Raw genomic sequence first — 12,629 nt, 5'->3', positions numbered from 1 at the left:
TTTTTACAAAAATGAGGTTCTACTGTATGTTCTTTTCTGCGAATTGCTAAGGATGTAGCATAGTGTATTTAATTAGACCGTGTTGTTGCACATTGGGATTTTATGTGTATTTTTATATAAATATATGTTTATGTTTCATAAATATAAATTTATATTTCTTAAAATCTATCAGTTTTTCCTCACTAAACAAGACATCTTGTTGGACTAATGACTAATCAGCTCATGTGCACACACAACTATGGTGTCATACATTTTAATTTTTAAAAATCTGTGGGCAACTCTGGCCATCTGAGGTCTTAGCACAGTCAAACAACAGGTAGTTGAGCCTATACAGAGTATTGTTTTCCAGTGTCAACAACCATAAGGTGTAAGTCAATGCTTAAAATACATAAGAAAATTGACCTCAAAGTGTGTATATATATGTATAGATAGATAGATAGATAGATAATATTTAATGTCCAGTCTTAACAAATGGCAGTTTCTTAAAGATTAATTGCAGTGTGGAATCTGAAGCCATTCAGTGAACTTTTTGTGTTCCATTACATTAAAATTCCTTAGTATTCCTTGCACTTTTACTGAGTCTTTCATGCATAGATGATTTTGTAACACCAGACATTGGTCTTTTGGAAAATATTGATTCACTGAGTTATAGACATCTTCTGAATGTTGATACACAATTCATGATACAATACCAGATGGTCACACTTATGAATGTCACCACTGATCTCTTCCAAAACTCTTTGGGTATTGGGAAACTGTCAAGGTCATGATGACATGTATTGATGCAACTTTTCCAAAATTCTAGTTTTCACTTGAAAGCTCAAATCTTATCATTGACAACAAATGCTGTCAGTTTTCAGCTGCTTGAAGTGGCAGTGTCACTTGGTTCATTTTTGGAAAAATGTCTGCCAGATACCCAAGTGTGAACAACTGTAGTTTGTTAGTCATTCTCTCATGCAGAAAACAAACAAAAAAATGTTTTGTGAAAAAAATGACTAGTTTGGTTTGCAGCTCAAGCACATGTTCTTTTCCTTGAGACAGCCTTTATACTTCCATATATAGCGCAAGAGCTGAAGGTGTAATTCCCACTTCATCACACAGGATATTAAAAAGATGTGTACCCAGTAGTCAAGATTAATATGATTAATAATTTTAGTGCTCATTGAGGACATTTGAAAGTGAAACAGACTCTCCCCTCCCATTCCCAGGAGTACTTGCTGGTGAAAAATATTGTTGACTGTTAGTATGATGCTTCATGTTTGTTTTCCTGCCATGACTTGTGCTGAGGCATTTTTCCCATCATTGCTTTGGCACCATTAGTACAAATGTCAACACAGTGAAAAAGACAGATAAGGACTCAGTATTGTTATAGAACAGTGTGACTTCACAGATCCCCTGAAAAGATCTTAGGTATGCCCAGGGTTTTGCCAACCATACTGTGACTAATTGGGAAGGTGAGACGATGGATTGCAATAAGCTGCAGAATAAGGAGAGAGTTTCAGTCTCTGTCTTACAGGGTCCTAGCATCGCCAGGTCATGTTTTCAAGATCCTCTGGTGGCCCCAGCTAATCACTAATGTCACTTTTGGGGCTGAGCTTTGACAATACGCTATTGGTGGACTGTTCAGAACTGCTTATCAATGAGTTGTCTTCTTTTAAGTAATAGTTATTGGGATTGAGTTACGAGGGTGAATGTAGCTGTAGTTTTAAAAGGAACTGCTGGAGCTCCTACGGTGTCCCTCCACACCTCTTGGAGACGGAATGCAGCACTTGGCCGACCCCTAAATGGCATGTACTTGTACTCTATACTGATTTTACAGACTAGGAAACCAAGAGCCACTGATGTTCAGTAATTTGCCTAAAGCCATGCGTAAGTCATGTGGGCCTCCCAGGTGGTCTAGTGGTCAAGAAGCCATCTACCAGTGCAGGAGATGCAAGAGACAAGGGTTCGTGTCTTTTCTGAGTTAGGCAATGGAAAATCCCTTTATTTGAAGGGCAGAGATGCAGGAAGATTCCTTCACTCTGTAAACACTTAATAAGTAGTTACTTTATTGTAAATACTGTCAAAGGATGAGGCCACCACTCGATATTTGAAACAGAACTCAGCACTAAAGCACATTGATTCCTGGTCAGGCGCAGTCTCTTGGAGTAGACTTTTGAGTTTTCTTTTTTCCCTTGGGGAAAGTATGGTTTTAGAGATTTGCAGACTTCGAGTGAGAGGGTCGTTGTTTGGCTGACACTCAGAAAGGAACTTATTGGCATGAGTCTTCCTGATTGGCTAACTTACAGGGTCAAGGAACTTTCACTGATTGGTTGACTAACAAAACAGTGTTCACAGGGTGAGTTGTCATTGATTGATTACACAGGATAAAGCTAGTTCTGATTGTTACTTGTTCCCAGGCCCCATCAGCCCTTTCTCAGGAATGTGGGAACTTTTAAATTATAATTCCACACCAACTCTGTCCAGTAGAAATGTGATAATAATCACATATGTAATCTTAAACTTTGTAATAGCCACGTTAAGAAAAGGTTTAAGAAGAGATGAAATTAGTTTGAAAAATAAATCTTATTTAACTTAGTATACCTAAAACATTATCATTTTAACAATTATTAATGAGACTATTTTACATTTTTCTTTTCCAAGAAGAAAAAGTCTTCTGAATCTGGTGTGTGGTTTTATACTTACAGTGCCTCTCAATTCAGACTAGTTGTGTGGGAATGTTGTGTGTTTTGGTTGTGTCATACGGTTAGTGGCCTGCTTTTTGGACAGTGCAGTCCTATACTACCTGCCCGGGACACAAGGATGGAGGGAAGGCTATGCCCGCCTTCTCTCAGGTCTCAGAGCCTCAAAGAGGCACAGCCCTATGAACACACACGCTATAGTGCTCCATACAGGATCAGGACTGGGGTGAGACAAGCAAGGCACAAGCAGTATTTAGGGACTCGCTTGCTTTCAGTGTTGCTCAGGTGCAGGGTCCACCCGCCCCCCCAGAGCGAGTACCTCCTTAACTGACGCATCCCAAGCTCCTCATTAGTTTCACCCTTGTCTCAGCCCTGGTTGGCAGCGTGATAAAACCCAGATGATCTCAAGTGCAAGATGTTGGAGTCTGGAGTTTCAGTAAGCAGCCCTAGGGATTCTGATGTAGGAGCTTAAGATCACCCTTTGAGAAACTCTGCTTGTGTTAACAGCCTCATGTGAGACTCCGTTTACATCCAGTGAAATATTTCCATCTTTTTCTTTGGTTTTGGGAGTGGTTGTTGCTGAAGTCGCCAGTCACCTATCTATTTCTCAGGGCTGCAGCGGGATTCTGAAGTCCTCCTGATAGAAAACTCCCGTACTCTGAGACCCTGGGCTTTGGGCCTGCGAGGACCGTGGACTACCCAAGCTAGAATGCCAGTTTATTGTTACACAGACACAGTGACCGTTTCAGGGAGAAACCTATAAAAGGCATGTGATGGTGTTGAAAACAATGAGGATCATGGAAGGAATTGAATTATTTGATGGCAGAGAGCAGACACAGCACTGCTTTCACTTTGGGTTCCTTCATGTTGTTTTATTTATTTTAAAAAAGATTTAAAAAAATGTTTTGGCCACATGACCCTGCCTACAGGTTCCTAGTTCCTTGGCCAGAGATTGAACCCCAAACCCCCTGCAGTGGAAGCATGGAGTCTTAACCACTGGACCACCGGGAAAGTCCCTTAACTACTTCACATTGTGTGATTCATTTCACACTGGAGGACAAAGAAGCCTGGCATGTCACAGTCCCTGGTATTGCAAAGAGTCAAACACGACTTAGTAACTGAACAACCACCAAAACGGCTCTTTTTATTTTGCCTTCACCCTAGTCACATCCCTGACTTTAATGATGCTCAAATAGAAAAAGGCATCTGTTATATACCTTCAGATTATAGTACACGCAGCCTGGCATTCTAGGCTGCAGGCTTCACGTTACAGTGCTGTAGTTTCAGATGTGATGTGTCTACTCGGAAATGGGAAGCAGCCAAAAGTGAGGAGTGTCTAATCTGTGAGCATGTGTGTGCTTCTGTTTCCAGATCTCCTCCTTGGTATGCTTCCTGCTGTCTCCTGCTGCTTCTTTTGTCACCGGACAGTTGGTGTATGTGGATGGAGGCCAGTCTCTGTACTCACAGTTATTTGAGGTACCAGGTGAGTGGCCAAGAAATGAGTCTGTCCCTCATTTTGTGCCTTTTCCTGTTCAGGTTTTCAAAATTTCCCTAAGTACTTAAGAAATAAGGGTTTTTTGTTTTGTTTTGTTTTCTTCTTCTTGTAGAACATCAGAAAAAATGGACGAAATATTTATAGTCATCATATGATTTTTAAAGGCAATATTCCTAGTGCAGCAAATATCTAAATATCTTTCTTACAGCACACAGCTTTACCTGTTTAAAAAGTTGTTTGCACTTGCATAGGCTAGTGGAATTTTAACCTTGAAAAATATTCTCAGTGTGAGTATATATGTACAAGAAAGAGACAAGAACAGAGGCAGGAAGGTGCCATACTTTTGATATTTAACTTCTCTTTGTTTATCCAGTTAGTGGCTTGTGTATATGAGGGGGAGAATCAGACCTGTTAGATGGGGAGGGGTGGTATGGTGCTATTTTACAGTATCTTCGGGTTATAGATTGAGGGAAACCATAGGAATATGCTATATTCATTCATTTTTGATGTACAAAACAATTTTATATCTCTCAGTCTAATGTAGATATTGCATGCAAATGTGTGTATGTGTGTATCTTACGACTAGACCATCAAACTTTGGAGTTGAAAGTATCCTAAAAAATTAGTCAGGTATCACAGTTTTATCATACATGACAAAACACATCCATGAAATAAGGCGTGTCCAAGCTAATCACTCCCAAAATGTAGAAAAGGATATGAAATTCAAATGTGTCCAAACTGTTGCCAAAGATAGTTGATTAAATGATTGCCAGTGAACTAAAGGGCTTCTCTGGTGGCACAGTGATAAAGAATCTGCCTGCCAGTGCAGGAGACACGGGAGACCTGGGTTCAATCCCTGATTTGGGAAGATCCCCTGGAGTAGGAAGTGGCAACCCACTTCAGTATTCTAGACTTGAAGATCCCACGGACAGAGAAGCCTGGTGGGATATAGTCCATGGGGTTGCAAAGAGTCAAACGCAACTGAACGCACACACAAAATTAAAATGTAGTTGATGTAGCATATACGTACTTGAATTTGCTGTTCAGGACTTATTCTTTTCATCCTACTCTTCCATGTGCTAATAGTCTAGTTGACGATTCAACCCTTGTTTGCATTAATCATTGATTGGTTTGGAGCTATAATATTACTCATTATTCCCCCCCAGTATAATTTTTTACTAACAGTACCATTGTAGTAATGTGTATGAGATTCTGTTTCTTTAAGGATCTCGTTTGGAAACATAGAAATGCCTGCATGGTTATACAATATTGTTTTCTGATAGTATTAAAGTAACAAAGGTGGAGGGAGAATCTTTCCACTCCTTCACCAGTGGAGTTGAGTCAGTGTTTGTTAAAGCGAGGTACATCCCTTTTCATTTTTAGAGGGGGGAAAAAACCCCTCTAGGTGACTACTTCTCCAGGCCTCCATTGAAATGGTTTTCCTTTGTCATTATAACACTGTGTTTTTTTTAAACAGTACAAAAAACTATTTTTTAAGTTTTTGAAGAAAGCGGCCTCATCCACCTTTTAAGAATATGTGCATGTTTGATCGATCAATTGTGTCCAGCTCCTTGCGACCCTGTGGACTGTAGCCTGCCAGGCTCCTCTATCCATGGGATTTCCCAGGCAAGAATACTGGAGTGGGTTGCCATTTCCTTCTCCAGGGGATTTGCAACCTGCATCTCTTGCGTTGCCTGCTTTGGCGGGCAGATGCTTTTCCACTATGCCACCTGGACTTACCTTTAAGAATATACTCTCCTAAAATAATGTGTGGAAATATTCAGCTGTTCGTTCTGAAGTTTTAAGATTGCCAGTCCTGCAGTGAGAATGTCTGGGATGAAAGCTAAGCTATACCCTTATTAGCTGATGTTCTTGAGGAAATTTATTTCTGTATGCCTTCATTTTCTTTTCTATAAAGTGAGGTCCCTTACAGTATTCATTTCATCAGCTGTTGGGAGGATTAGATTAGTTAATGCACATTAAAGGTACTGTATCAGATAGAATGCTTTTAGTTACAACTTAGACTGTCTCAAGCAAATGCAGGAATTTATTGTCTCAAATAACAGGTGAGTCTTCACTCTGCAGCTCACTGATTTCATCGAGGGCATTTTTTCCCCTTTTCCCTCTCTTTTTGCTGCTCTTTTTAATGTTGGCCATATCTTAACATGGACTCTCCTGGTGCCTGCCACTCCTGAAGCTCCATACTTCTTTGTTCATGCCCATCTGGAGAGAGACAGAGGGGAGGGGATGACTTTTTCTCAGCATTTCTAACCAAATTCTGAGATTCTCTCTGCTTGGTACTAGCTTATGCAAGTGTCCATGCTTGACCAGTAACCTCAGCAAGGGAAATAGAGTGCACTTACTTAGATCAATCAGTGATCCAAGGATCACTTCTCCAGAACCTCATGGTTTTCTGAGTGGAAAGAAGAGATGGGAGACTGGATGCCGGGAGAGGGCAACTCTAAGTGTCTGGTACAAACTAAGCATGTTTCAGAAGGTACTGTTACTAAGGAAGTATGATTGGTTGAATGTCTACTTATGTCCAGTGCTATATGCAGGGATCATATGGACTCTCTCAGCTTTAACAGAGAGGTATTGTTATCTCCTCTAATAGATGGGGATTTCCCTGGTGGATCAGCTGGTTAAGAATCCACCTGCAATGCAGGAGACCAGCGTTCAATCCCTGGATAAGGAAGATTCCCTGGAGAAGGGAATGGCAAACTGCTCAGTTTTCTTGCCTGGAGAATTTCATGGAGGAGCCAGGCAGGCTACAGTCCATGGTGTCGCAAAGTGAATGACTAACACTTACTTAGTAGATGAGGAAACTGAGGCTCAGCAAGAGTCACTTCTCCAAACCTGTAGAAGTAACTTCTACAAAGTTACTAAGTGGCAGAGATGGGATTCAAATGGAGATTTTTCTCAAAACCTTTGCCACCTGTCCCAGTGATTTCTTTTTTCTTGCTAAGAAAAGGGTGATCCAGGGAAAATGACAGATGGGTTTGGTGGGAACTAAGAGAACTGATGAGGTTAATAGATTCGTGTCTGACCTGAGGTTTTCCATTTAACAGATCATGACAACTGGCCTGAGGGAAGAGGGGACCCTTCTTTTGTCAAAAGCATAAAAGAGTCTTCTAACCATAAAGCCAAGCTGTAAGCTAAAGAAACATGGAAGTGTCCTTTGTCCCCAAGTGCCTTAACAATGCACTTCTGTACTTTACAGGAACTTATAATCTGTATGGGAAACTCACATTCTGATTTTTTAATGTTAATCAATTACATCTATGCAAAAGTTATTCCTGAAATAAATACATTAAGTGCCAACCAATGTCCTTTAACTCGTGATAAAAAAAATTTAGGAGTGGAAATTAACATAATTTATGATTATATTTTTAATTCTAGGAAAGGTCTTTGAAAAATGAAATAGTTTCAAGTTAATGATAGTGATATTATGATTTCCCAGAAGGTTCTAATATCTCCTTGTAAATATTACAATAAATCTAAATTGTGGCATCATTATGATTTTTATAACAATGACTCATTTTTGATGGCAAATACTTTTGGATCAATAAAGCTTTATATAATTATTCATGTGTGGTTTGTTCATGAAGTCATATTTGTACAAACCCTGTTAATAAAAAAGAAAAATGAAGTCATAACTGGTATTTTTTTCCGTCCTTTGCTTGATATGTGTCTTGATTTCTTAGCCAAAGTATTCCCCTTTCTCCATGTTTCTCCTGTTATATGCAAAAATATTTTTAATTAAAATCTATGCAGCTGTATTAGAGTTCAGTATTCTTCCTTCCGTTGATCCTTTCTGTCCATTGATCTTGATTTGTGGATTGTCATCTACAAACTGTATATGTTCTTTTTTTTTTCTCTTCATCAATGAAACCTGTTTGACTTATTCCCTGTTGAAGTGAAGTAGTTTCTTTAACAGTAACACTCAGTTCAAAGCATATGATTGACCAAACCCAGAGCGGGGTGGGGCAGGACGGGTGTCAGCTGCAGAAATTGCAGAATCTGCAATTTTATCAGCATCCCAAGCAGGTCCGGGACTAGAATGAGGCTAATGAACCACTGTGGGTGCCGCATGTAAGGAGGTGCTCACTCTTGGGTGTGAACTGGGGAGGGTCGCCCTTGAGAGTGAGCCCAAGCTCCCTTTAACATTGTGTGCATGCTATGTATGTAGCAGAAATCTTTTCCTCCTAGACTACATTTTAATAGTAGCCTTCTGAAGGTGATAACTTCATAGCTCCTAAGAATTACAAGTTGACTTAAAGGGCAGGGTGGCCCCAGCACAGGTTGGTGCAGAAAATGAAAGAAGCAGGGCTTGCTTTTCAAATTACCTCTTGTTGATGGTTGATGACCTCTTACATCTCCCTAGGTTGAGATTTGCTTATTTCTATCTAACACATGGAGCCTGCCCTATGTAGCACTAAACTTAGCTCCAACTCCTTATTAGATCTTCTTGTTTGACCATGACTGTATAGCTGGTCACTATCTGTGTTCTAGAATTAGAAGTCCGCACTCCAGGATCTCTGTGTGTCATAACAGTGCCTTGTCAATAATGTTCTTCTGCGACTGCTTGGTAAATTTTGCTGTAGACTGGATGTTCCTGAATGGAACTCATTCATTCAGCTAATAATTTGGTGCCCATTCTGTGTGCTCAACATTATGGTAGGAGTTCGACGTTCAGTGGTGAAAAAGAAAATATATATATATATATATATAAAAAATACAGAAATATAAATTTTAAGTTTTGATTTATCTTTTTATTGAAGTGTGGTTGATTTATAATGTATTAGTTTCAGGTGTATAGCAAAGTGATTCTCACACACACTGCCCCCACACACATATACATATTCTTTTTCAGATTCTTTTCCATTGTGGGTTATCACAAGACACTGAATATAGTTCCCTGTATTATACAGTGGGTCCTTATTTATCTATTTTGTAATAGTAGTATATATCTATTAATTCCAGACTCCTAATTAATCCCCCCTTTCTGCTTTGTTAACCATAAATTTATTTTCTATGTGAGTCTGTTTCTGTGTTGTAAATAGGTTCGGTTGTATTATTAAGATTCCATATATAAGTGATATTTGTCTTTGTCTGACATTTCACATAGTATGATAATCTCTAGGTCTATCCATATTGTTACAAATGGCATTATGTCACTCTTTTTATGACTGAGTAGTATTCCATTGTATACATGTACCATATTTTCTCTGTCAATAGACATTTAGGTTGCTTCCATATCTTGACTATTATAAATAGTGCTGCTGTGAACATTGGGGTGAATGTATCTTTTTGAATTAGAGTTTTCCTCTTTTCCAGATATATGCCCAGGAGTGGGATTGTTGGATCATGTGGCAACTCTATTTTTAGTTTTTAAGGAACCTCCATACTGTTTTCCATAGTGGCTGTACCAGTTTACATTCCCACCAGCACGATAGGAGGGTTCCCTTTTCTCTGCACCCTCTCTAGCATAAAATTCTCCATTATTTTAAGTGCTAACAAGGATAAGGTCATGGTACTAAAGGCATGTAAGAAAGAAAGGAAGAAAAGGACATCTAAGGGGGGAAAAAAAAAGACATTTCTATAGTTACTCATGTCAAAAGAGGTTGTTGATAAGATGACCTTTGTGGGTGTTATCACCTCTCTCTCTCTCTCTCTGTCACACACGCACACAGGTCTTTAGTTCGTGGCTTGTGTTAGTTGAGGTTCTCAGAGAAGAAGGTGCCAAGACACAGTAAAACGTGCATGAGATGTCTGGAGAATGTGCCCATGAAGGATAAAGGGCAGGGAGCCCAAGAAGGCATCCATAGCCTTCAGACCACAGTGGTGTCTAACACCTGTAGAAGAGGGATGGGGAGAGGAATGGGCAGGAAATACCTCGGGTTACCGCCAGAGTTGCCACATGGGTGAGATCAGTCACAGTGGGGCAGAAGGGCATCTGGCCATATGTGCCCTTCCGCCCTCTCCCCACTCTGTAAAAGCTGTGATTCCTCCTGCTGGTGACGGCAATGCCTTTTCTCATCAGCTTGGAAACAGTGTCAGACTTTATTTTTTGGGCTCCAAAATCACTGCAGATGGTGATTGCAGCCATGAAATTAAAAGACGCTTTCTGCTTGGAAGAAAAGTTATGACCAACCTAGATAGCATATTCAAAAGCAGAGACATTACTTTGCCGACTAAGGTCCATCTAGTCAAGGCTATGGTTTTTCCAGTAGTCATGTATGGATGTGAGAGTTGGACTGTGAAGAAGGCTGAGCACCGAAGAATTGATGCTTTTGGACTGTGGTGTTGGAGAAGACTCTCGAGAGTCCCTTGGACTGCAAGGAGCTCATCAAACCAGTCAATCCTATAGGAAATCATTTCTGAATAGTCATTGGAAGGACTGATGCTGAAACTGAAGCTTCAGTACTTTGGCTGCCTGATGTGAATAGCTGACTCATGAGAAAAGAACCTGATGCTGGGAAAGACTTGAAGGCAGGAGGAGAAGGGGACGACAAAGGACAAAATTGTTGGATGGCATCACTGACTCGATAGACATGAGTCTGAGCAAGCTCCAGGAGATGGTGAAGGACAGGGAAGTCTGGCGTGCTGTAGTCCTTGGGGTCACAAAGAGTTGGGCATGACTGAGTGACTGACCAACAGATGGTAAAGAATCTGCCTGCAGTGTGGGAGACCTGGGTTCAGTCCCTGGATTGGGAAGATCCCCTGGAGAAGGAAATGGCAACCCACTCCAGTATTCTTGCCTGGAGAATCCCATGGACAGAAGAGCCTGGCAGGCTACAGTCCACGGGGTTGCAAAGAGTCAGACACAAATGAGTGACTAACACATACATACTTTGCTTTCCAATGGAATACAGACACACTTCAAAGCTACCCTTTTAAAAGCCTTTTAAAAATCAAATACGGTGTTCTTAAGATAAAAGCCTAAACAAAGAAGCCATCTTTGTTTCATGTCAACATTAAAATTATAGTACTAAATCAATACAACTGATAATTTAAAAGCGTAAGATACGAGGAAAGAGTATCAGCTCTATACTCCTGGAAGCAAACTTTATGTTCACCGATATACCCCCATCACTTGAATCTCTTTTCAGTGTCATGTTCCTTCTTATCTGTATCAAAACTCACACTGAGCAAAGAGTTATGGGTTGCAAAAGAGGATTTCTTTTTGCACCTATCTATAAGTCTTTGTCTATAAATTAAAAACAAACAGAAGTGCTATCCCATTTAACACTACCAGGTGCTTGGCTCAAAAGTGTCCCCTTGTGGTTAATGGTGGAACACCAGCCTGTCTGAGCAGCACCTTTTTGGGTTTCTAAGATCTGGCGGCAGAGCTCCAACTTGAGCTGTGGTTTCTCCTCTCAGGATTTCGTCTCCACTCCTAGTTTACAAGGGTTCCGCTTCACCAAGTGGCTGTTTATTGAAATAAGAGGGAAGGTTTGAACCACATTCAAAAAAGTCATATTAGATCAAAAGCTAGTGATTAAATCACTAGTTAGCGTGTTAGATCAAAAGCTAGCCCTTGTTTTGACTAGCCCAGTCATCTAAAAGGATACTTATCTCCAGTTATCTAAAGGGATAGTTTGAATCATGTGGACAACACTGTTTATGACTTGTATGGCAACTAAATCCATCTGTTGGTTAGCCCAGTCATGCCCCTCTGAGTAAGAGGCATGCCTGCCCTCTGCCCTAGTAGGAGTTCAGATTGTGGAGACCTGCCAGGTCCTGATGCTTTCATCATCAGCACTGCATTCCAGGAGATCTCCTGATTCCTCCTCTGCCCTCTCACCTGGTTCTCAAGAGTGAGCCTCCTCACCTTTGTTCAGCCTCCACACCTACTCTCCTGGAGGCTGTCAGTTCTCTAAAAGGAGACATTTCAAAAGTCCCTTCTGATTGAAGCCACTTGGCTGAGGTTGCCAATAAGTGAAAGTGTTATTTGCTCAGTCATATCCGACTCTTTGTGACCCCATGGACTGTAGCCTGCCAGGTTCCTCTGTTGATGGAATTCTCCAGGCAAGAGTACTGGAGTGGCTAACCATTTCCTTCTCCAGGGGATCTTCCCAACCCAGGAACTGAGCCTGAGTCTCCTACATTGGCAGACGGGGTCTTTACCACTGAGCCACCAGGGAAGCCCTGAGGTTATTAATAACTTTTATGCTTATTGCTTCCTTGTATCATCTCCGCCTTCTTATTTTGTCCTTTACTGTCCATTTCTGCAGAGCTCTTGGTGGGCTCTCTTTCCATGAGTTATGGATTTTAGAGTCTGCCGGAGTCCCAACTGCCTGGGTTCAAATCCTAGCTTCTACCACTTAATTACTCTGGTGACAGCTTTGAGATAATTGACAAATTTAAATGTGGATTGGTTATTAGTAGGTAATGTCAAATAATTACTGGTCATTTAGTTAGATTTGCTAACGGTATGGCAGTTACATTTT

At 40.6% G+C, this 12,629-nt stretch overlaps 1 protein-coding gene and 1 non-coding gene across 3 annotated transcripts in view; one reads left to right on the top strand and one right to left on the bottom strand.

Annotated features, from left to right (window-relative positions):
- Positions 1-7,628, top strand: part of PECR (peroxisomal trans-2-enoyl-CoA reductase) — a 50,869-nt gene extending 43,241 nt beyond the window's left edge. For both annotated transcript variants that reach the window (XM_052635675.1, XM_052635674.1), the window contains 2 exons: positions 4,053-4,164; positions 7,245-7,628. In XM_052635675.1, the coding sequence (XP_052491635.1) occupies positions 4,053-4,164; positions 7,245-7,330 (198 nt within the window). In that variant the 3' untranslated portion in view covers positions 7,331-7,628. The remainder of the gene's footprint in view (positions 1-4,052; positions 4,165-7,244) is intronic.
- Positions 7,629-11,291: 3,663 nt separating this feature from the next.
- On the bottom strand, positions 11,292-11,414 carry LOC128044068 (small nucleolar RNA SNORA40). Its single transcript, XR_008199046.1, has one exon. It is a non-coding gene; the product is annotated as a small nucleolar RNA SNORA40 (small nucleolar RNA).
- Between the last annotated feature and the right edge of the window lie 1,215 nt (positions 11,415-12,629).

This window comes from Budorcas taxicolor, chromosome 2 (genome assembly GCF_023091745.1).
Source record: "Budorcas taxicolor isolate Tak-1 chromosome 2, Takin1.1, whole genome shotgun sequence".
NCBI lineage: Eukaryota > Metazoa > Chordata > Mammalia > Artiodactyla > Bovidae > Budorcas > Budorcas taxicolor.
Note: the sequence above shows the minus strand (reverse complement) of the source record. Positions and strands in the feature narration are given on the sequence as shown.